Below are 8,657 nucleotides of genomic sequence, written 5' to 3' on the forward strand. Positions count from 1 at the left end.
AGAATTACAATAAATTATATTTTCTGCAAAAGAAACTAAATAAGATAAAATAAAAATTTTAACATAATAGAATTGAATGACGCCCTTGTCATTCATTGTCTCTCATTGATGTTTAATATAATATATCCAGAAAAATTCCATTTTACTTTATCATAAAATTTTTTCCTATGATGTCTTTTACTATGGAATTGTAAACACTTCGCTCGACGATTCTATTTGGGCTACTTCAACAGCATAATGCATTCATAAAAATTTTTAAATCGTTTACAAGTAAACCACTTCCAACAGCATCGAAGATTATAGTTTCATGATGAAGCAGAATATCACTGTCATCGTCGTCGTAAAATTTACGTAACACCCGAAGAAGTGTAAAAAAAAAAAAACAGTCACAGACAGCGATTAACAGAGGATAAATTTCTTTCCTTAATCTAGATCCAGCTGCCTTGTACTGAGCGTTCCTGTGTGTAGTTTTGACGTTCTCATTTTCCTGAATGATTTGAGTAAGTCCTCCATCGTAATGGGCCGCACGGTATCATGAAATTCTTCGTCATATTCATCGTCTGTATTGTTCTCGTACTTCAGCCCGTCGCTGTGAATTAAATGACATTATATATAGAAGCTGATACAGCGCGATTTCAATTTTTGGAACTTGCACAGTTCTGAGCTGTATATAATACGATATTCAATTTACTTTTTACGAAGTGTTTAAATACATACTGTGAATATAAGTAATCTCTAATACGATATATAGATGCGTTCCGACAAAGTTCTTGTAAATCAGATCCAGAAAAGCCTTCGGTATGTTTCGCCAACGTCCCCATTTCGACGTTGTCTGCGGTTGGCTCGTTTTTCAATATCAATTGCAAAACTTTCAACCGCTGTTGCTCATTCTGAAACATATATTGGCATTACTTTCTATAATTATGGATTAATAATCATATAAAATTTAAAATCGCATAAATATACGTACCGGCAATCCAACATGGAAAGTCGCTGGCATACGGCGCAGAATCGCTTTATCTAAATCCTGTGGCCTATTGGTGGCTCCCATTATAATCACGGTACAGTCAGGATCGGTTATCAAGCCATCCCACAACGACATGAACTGGGCCTTCATCATTGCCGTGGCCTCGTGATCCTGTGAATTGCGCGATCTCAAAAACGAATCTGTGTTAAAGTTAAAAATATATTAAAACAAGAAATTGTATCTGTTACAAATAGATCTGATACTGATACTGATAAATTATATTAGAAACATATAGTAGTTCTATCCAGATTTATTTTACAATATTTTTATTACCTCAGAATTTTAAAAAAGAATCAAAAAATGAAGATTTCTAGGATAACAAAAATATTCTAAAATAAATCTAGATACAAAAGATTACTATTCTTGGTGACGTACCTATCTCATCAACGAAAATAATGCAAGGCTGCAGTTTCACTGCCAATGAGAAGACAGCGGCGGCCAGCTTCTGGCTTTCCCCGTACCACTTATCAGTCAAGATGCTCACGTCTAGATTTATAAAACGTGTTTTCGCCTCCCGTGCGGTAGCCTTGGCGATCATAGTCTTGCCGCAACCTGGCGGACCGTATAGCAGTACTCCCTGAAAGTAACCAGCACAAGGCATATTTAAAATATTGGATTTCTCTTCAAGGGACCTGATCTGGTACCTACCTTGGGCGCTTGAGTCAGCTGCGAATCTTCAAATAACTCCTTCCTCTGTATAGGCAGGATGACTGTCTCCTTGAGTTCTTGAATAACGCTGTCCAGACCGGCAATGCTGCTCCACGATACTTTGATATCATTTGGATCTACCAGATGATTGGCTATTATCATTTCGTAGTCTGTCAATTGATCCATGTCAAAGGATCGCGCGTATCTGTCGCTCTCTGCCAATTTACGTAACTGCTCCCGAGCCTGAAACAATTTACATATAAGATATAAACCGCCAGTTACAGTTGAAGCATTGTTTGCAAATTGAAGACAATTTGTGACTCTGAAATTTCCTTGAGAAGATATGTAAGATGACTTCGAACCTTCTTCTTGGCTCTTTGCTTGGTACTCCTGGTAGGATCAAGCTGACTGATAAGCCATCTCATGCTGAAGAAACCGATCGCCGCAACACATGTCAATCTCGCTACCAGCATCAGGACCTCATGTCGCGTGAGACCAGCGCTCGCTGCCATGTTCATCGTTCACTAGGATACTCTGTTTGCCAAACTTGCTGCCACGTTGTGCTGAAACATTCAACACGGTTACACTTAAGAAGAAGAAACGAATAAATTCAGGAAATGCAGCAGTTGTAGAATTGTTAAGTAAAAATCGAAAAGTTGCACGTGCAAAAGCACAATGAATTTTGGAAAAAAATGAACTTAAAGCTGAAAGTCTGAATGAAGAGAGGATGAAGTTTTGTTAGTCGCTGTTCGTAATATTCTCGTTTTGTCGGACCGCGAAAAAACTGCAAAAATCTATGGTTTACGCAACAACGGCGGTTTACTCGCAATCATTACCGAATCGGTGCTGGTCTGCGACACGCCGAGGGTGACTCCACTACGTACTCCTGGCGACCTAACCTCTCCGGGGCTCGCGATTTCGTCGAGCGAAGAAAGCGGACAGCGATTTGTAGGTGTCCTAGGTGTTTGTAGGTTAGAGCGGAACGCGAGAAAGCAGGAAACATGCGCGGTGCATTGCGCATTGCGCCTTGAAGGGGTTGAAGTCGGATTTGTTCAACAGCGCTATAGTTACACTCTCTGCGCCTCGAACAAAACGCTCGAGTAGCTGTGACGGAAAGTGGAACACCTGCAGGAAAGCGCAAACAAAACGAACAAAAGTTTTGTCATATCATCTGTGAACAAGAGGCTGAACGCCGACGGAGCGACTTCGGTTAAAGGTTAAACACTATAATTAATTTAATTAATTCAACCGGCAGAATTACTTACCGCAAAATTTCCATTCATATATCGTTCGTCGTCTCGAATTTTTTTCCATTTATTAAACAAAAAAAGATTATATTTTATTCAGGTTAATAGCCAGAACCAGATACTGCTCGGCTTAATCGCCGATTAAGTTAATCGAAGTCGAAGGCGTTCTTTTATGCGAGAAACGATGAATGACGCAAGCGAGATGTCACATTGCATTAATTCAGTATGCGACAAGCGTGTCCTAACCGAGGAGAAAAAAGAAAATAATAGTATATTGTGTGACAAGTGCTGTAAGATGGAAATTGGACGTGCGGAGTGGACGCACGAGCCGGAGGCGAGTGCGATCACCCGCACGTCCAATTTTCAACTTAACACACGTGTTACACATTCTATTTTATGTTGCAAGTGCGTGGAAAGTGGTCTATCACGCACGCGTCGCGTGCGTAATAGGCCACTTTCCATGTACGTGTGACATAAAAGCAATTTTTACACAGAATATACAGGCAATAATAGCAATAAACCTTTCGAAATCACTGAAGTCAACTTCTTCCTCGAGAATTGCGGTTCGCCGATTGATGATGAAGAAGTCGAGGCGAGTCGACCTCACTTGTTGGTAAATAGGTAAATAACGTTTTTATCACAACCAATATATTGCAACAGTTTTTATTGTAACGTGCGAGCCGCGCATATCATTGTCGAACACGTGTCAAATCGCGTGGTTTAAACAGTGAATACCCGATGTATGCAATCGTACGTAACGTACTTGAAGGAAATCCTCGGCAATAAAATTCCCCGCCAATTTTTCCGTGTCGTCTATCTGCGGACTGGCGGCAGATTCAAATTTGATAATTGAATATTTCAATTCGCGATTATTTTGTTATTGTTTTTTATAATTATGTAGGTGTGAATGCCACGATTAAAAGCTCGAAAAGCAAATCAAATCAAATAAACAGATTGCTTAATTACAGGAATTAATGCGAATTAAGCTGAATTAAAGGTTTCTTACAGCAAAATTTCTTTCAAACTGTGTGTTTGAAGTAAATTTTACTGTGAGAAATCTCTAATTTAGCTTAATTAAATATTGACGTCTGTTCATGTACTCGCTTTCTTTCTGTATACTGAAAATAAAATGATATTTTATACATAAATTTAACGGAGGCAACAAACAGTATGAAAATTAAAGCTAAAGTAAAATGCAAACAGTGAAAGTTACAATCTAAATCTAAGAGAGTCTTATTATCAAACAAAGGAATTAACAACCCCGCTAGGTCGTTGAAGACATTCTAACTAGACTGAGAAAATAAAACAAATATTATCAAACAGTAACAGTCATGGTCGGTTAGGTCACATTAGTGTCATATAGCCAGGCGGACTGAAAAGTCAGTGAAAACGAACAGTTATTTCAATCAGTATTAGTGTGAGAAGTTGCGAGGCTGCAAAAGGTTTGTACTTTAAAAGACAGTGTGTGACAGTTAGACACCAAATGCTTGGAGAATAAAATAAGAAATTAAGGCTGTTAATTTTCAGATGAACAAAGGAATAAGATCTTTAAATGTTATGTGACAAAAGCACAAACATCGGCGAACTGCGGTGAAACATCGTTTTGTATGCTCAGTAATTTTGTAACATCGATATCTGGATATTATATTCATATTAGCTTGGAAACTTAATTTGATAAAAGGAAATCAAAGAAGTCAGTTGCCACATCTGTACACGCATTAGTCTAATAATTTTGTCATCTGGACAGTGTTCGAATATTACCGAAGCATGTCGTCCGCAGAGAAACGTAAGATTTCAAGTTCAACTGATCAAGATTCAACGGAAAAGCGAATGTGTATAATGGAAGAGCTGGAAGAGGAGGAAGAGGTGAAAGAGGAGGGAGAGGTGGAAGAGGAAGAAGAGGCGGAAGAGGAGGAAGAGGTGGAAGAGGAGCAAGTAAGTTCTTAACAGTTGTTTTCTCAACTTCGTTGACTACCCAGCAAAAAATTTTTCATATATAAACATTTAAATATAAATAATTTAATGTATAAAATATGTCTATACATGTTTTCTTTCTTTTGTACAATCTCTGTTCGTATGTACAAGACAAATAATATGAAAAAGAATTAGATTTCTTTTTGCTCATATATAATCATATTTTATATATGAACAGAGATTATTCAAAAGAAAGAAAACATATATAGACGTATTTTATATAATATGATTGTATATATATATATATATTTAAATATATTTTTATATAAAAAATTTTTTATTGGGTACGAGTTATTAGAACATTAGAAAGCGCATAAGATTTTGTGTAAACAAATTAATACATTTGTGATATTTTCTAAAGTGACAATTCCATGCACTCTACATAACAAAGAAAATTTACTTCCACTAGCATGTGTAATTTGAATGCAATTAAAAAGTTTAATGCAAAAAGTCTGGTTCAGACGAATGGATTAGTTTTATCAGAAAAGATAGAATTCTATTTAGGATATATAATATACAAAAATATTTAAAAAATTGGATTTATACAATATACATCAAAATGCATAGGATTGTAAATAAGAGTTTTTTCTTAAATTTAACGGGAATTATAGATTTAAGTATTTAGACTTAGACAAGAAAGCAGTTTACAAATAATTCGTGATGAAATTTGACGCAAACTTATGACAAAACTTTTATTTATGAAATCAATTGTGATTAACGAAAATAGCCGTATTTATATTTTCTCCTATAATTTAGCTATTTATTCAACTTTTTCTGATTGTTTAATATAAAGTGTTATTTTTGTTTAAAAAAAGATATATTAAGTGTAGAGTGTCTAAAAAATCTCTTATGTATTTTTAGTTAAAAGTCCGATTTCAAGTGGCTCTCATCTATACGTTTAAACATATGTTATTACATGTTAGGATATTTGATTGAAATTTAATATATTTTATTTAAAAGCACAGAAACTTTTATGACATTTCGATGTTGATCCTTATTCATAAGTAAATTAATTATTTACAGACTTCTGACGAAAGAGAAATTGAGAATATCTCTACAGAGAATATCCCGAAAAAGCAGCAGACAGTATCTTTGCCATCTTCACCATCTATCACGAGTTTTTCTGAAACACAGATTAAGTCGAGTATACTTAACCATACATGGAAAATTAATCAATTTTTATGGCTTTGTAATACTATGAACACGATAACGTCTCCACCATTTCCAGAAACTGGTCAATACGTAATTAAAATGAAAGTTTCAAGCCGATGTGACTCAACTAATCTAATATCCTTTTATATACTTACTATAAATAATACATTTAACGCTTTGTGTACCACTTCTATAATACTATCGTGTGGAAGAGTTCTATTTTCGAAATCCATCACAGGTTCTATATCGAATAACACATTGTTAATTCAAATCTGTGGAGGGGAGCTTCCGTTGTTAGATAAAAAAAATGCGCTTGTAATACGTTGCAAGTTCGAATTTTTTTGTAATCTGATAAATAGAACTATACGTACGAATTCACTACCATCTTCAACAGAATATTCAAAACACGTGACATATTTTGAAGACTTGGCTTTTGATGAGTTTTGGCTTAAAAATAAATCAGTTTTATGGTAGAAAAAATGTATCAAAAAAATTGTGCGCCCGCAACAGTAGTTTAAGAATATTTGCCTTAAGATGCCATTTCACATTGACGCTCGACGCTCATTTTTAACGAGCAAAAATCTTCAAAAATAATATTTTTTATTTATATATGTACATATAAATTTAATTTATATATACATGTAATATATATATGTAATATAAATAAATAAAAATTATTATTTCTAGAGTCATGTGATTTCGCTTTGACGTTAGCGTCAAGAAATAAAGTTGAAATTATTCAACATCCAACGCTGAATCGTTGATCGTCCCAGTACACTCAAAAATAAACTTTGAAATACATAAAATATTAATTACTTTTAAGTAATATCTTCAAGTAGTAATAGTTTACGGATATACATATATATATAAATAAAGAATATTATTTCTGAAGATTTTTCTCACTGAAAATGAGCGTCGAACCGATCGAGCGTCAACGTGAAAAAGCACCTTAAGGCAAACATATTGAAGACTTGACCTTGAATGAGTTCGGTTTAAAGATGAAGAATTAATCAAATTTATAATAGGAGAGGAACAATATGTTATATCAAGAAAATTGTTGTGCGCCACGAATAGTAGTTACTTTAAGAATATTTGCCTTACACATGAGAGAATAGAAAAATATGTGACAAATGAATTAGTAACGTTTAATGAGGTTGAATCTTTTAAACAGATTTCATTATATATTATAACTGGTTCAATAAGACAATGACTGGTACATGGGAACATACTTTTACCTCAGGAAAGGAATCATTGACGCGCAGTGTACATCATACTTATCAGCTATTAATAATTTTTTAAAACGTCATAATCACATTGGCCGATATTCATAGTCAGATCTTATACATATAAGATCGTCTTAAGTTTATCTTTAGATATTCTGTAGCCAATGAAACGAGTTGTTCAGCATCTGAAGATAAACTTAAGACGATCTTAAATATAAGATCTGACTATGAATACCGGCCAATGTGATTATGACATGTTTTAAAAAATTATTAACAGCTGATAAGAATGATGTACACTCCGCGTCAATGATTCCTTTCCTGAGGTAAGGGTATGTTCTCCCCTTATCTCAGGAAAGGAATCATTGATGCGGAGTGTACCAACTTTAAACTTAACGTGTGAACATTATTTGTTACGCTATATATTAGTGAAACTTATACAGCTTGCGTTATCGTTGAATGTCAAATTTTTGGAAACACATTTCGATAAGTTTTATTAAATTGCACATAGAAGAAATTACGGACACTAAAGAATTTCAAAGCTTACCGCAAAAAGATTTAAATAAGATAATGGTATTGATTGAGAAAAGTAAACCACTTGAAATCAGCACTCATCAATTCTTTTCGCCACCACCTGGCAGATAAGATATTTTTTGCATTGGCTAATATTTCATTTATATAATAACATTTATAGAACATGATAAAGACATTTTTCTTATTTAATTAGTGAACGTACTTTCTTCTTTTCCACAAATATAATATACCTTCGAATTTTTATATATGTAAGAATTTATATACAAATAAGTATTAATACAAATTGAGAATAATTTGTGATTTGAGTTTAGATGTAGGTATAAGACTATTACTAATTATACACTTAATGTAGTTTAGTTGTAAATATCTCAAGTCTACAGGTTGATCTAGAACAAAAGGAAATGGAAAGTAACAAGCCTTATAAACCTATGTTATCTATAAATTTTTTATTTAATTTTATCAGTTCTATTTCGTATTAAAAGTTTCCAATTGTTCTTTAGATCATTCTGTGCGTATTACAGTGTCAAAAGTCAAAATCTTTGGCATATATCAACCTTTTCAACGAGCGAGTTATTATTCATATTAATGAAATTTAAACTTAATTTTTATGCCTTCAATGCTTATCGCAATTATATGTTTTCGATATTGTCATTAATTTGGATTCAATAAAATACGATTAAATTGAAACAGAAACAAATTCATATAGTTATTCCTTAATATATGTAGAAAACAAAATCATCCATAAACTTATATTTCGTTATTTGTTTATATTTCTATCGACTGATACATGTACGCGGCTCTTTCTTATTTATTAGTATACATGTCCTCTCTACAGTAATGTCAGAAACCGGCCTC

General features: G+C 33.8%; 2 protein-coding genes across 4 annotated transcripts; one reads left to right on the forward strand and one right to left on the reverse strand.

Annotated features, from left to right (window-relative positions):
• LOC112465859 (ATPase family AAA domain-containing protein 1-B-like) lies at positions 1 to 3,533 on the reverse strand. 2 transcript variants are annotated; one of them, XM_025033625.1, is made up of 8 exons: positions 2,941 to 3,026; positions 2,512 to 2,800; positions 2,038 to 2,238; positions 1,676 to 1,918; positions 1,403 to 1,604; positions 971 to 1,167; positions 718 to 890; positions 1 to 589 (listed from the first exon to the last, which is right to left on the reverse strand). In XM_025033625.1, exons 3-8 carry the CDS (start codon positions 2,191 to 2,193, stop codon positions 424 to 426), a joined length of 1,137 nt encoding a protein of 378 aa, XP_024889393.1. In that variant the 5' UTR covers positions 2,194 to 2,238; positions 2,512 to 2,800; positions 2,941 to 3,026; the 3' UTR covers positions 1 to 423. The 2 variants fall into 2 exon arrangements, with proteins under 2 accessions (XP_024889393.1, XP_024889394.1); XM_025033626.1 differs by lacking the exons at positions 2,512 to 2,800; positions 2,941 to 3,026 and adding an exon at positions 3,444 to 3,533.
• LOC112465860 lies at positions 3,456 to 6,620 on the forward strand. Of its 2 annotated transcripts, XM_025033627.1 has the most exons (4): positions 3,469 to 3,543; positions 3,891 to 4,364; positions 4,450 to 4,857; positions 5,920 to 6,620. In XM_025033627.1, the coding sequence occupies exons 3-4, from the start codon at positions 4,690 to 4,692 to the stop codon at positions 6,520 to 6,522; spliced, it is 771 nt and encodes a 256-aa protein (XP_024889395.1). In that variant the 5' UTR covers positions 3,469 to 3,543; positions 3,891 to 4,364; positions 4,450 to 4,689; the 3' UTR covers positions 6,523 to 6,620. The 2 variants fall into 2 exon arrangements, with proteins under 2 accessions (XP_024889396.1, XP_024889395.1); XM_025033628.1 differs by lacking the exon at positions 3,891 to 4,364 and having other exon boundaries at positions 3,456 to 3,543.
• The last annotated feature ends 2,037 nt before the right edge of the window (positions 6,621 to 8,657 follow it).

Source organism: Temnothorax curvispinosus, unplaced genomic scaffold (genome assembly GCF_003070985.1).
Source record: "Temnothorax curvispinosus isolate PA1 unplaced genomic scaffold, ASM307098v1 QBEX01015564.1, whole genome shotgun sequence".
Classification (NCBI taxonomy): Eukaryota; Metazoa; Arthropoda; class Insecta; order Hymenoptera; family Formicidae; genus Temnothorax; species Temnothorax curvispinosus.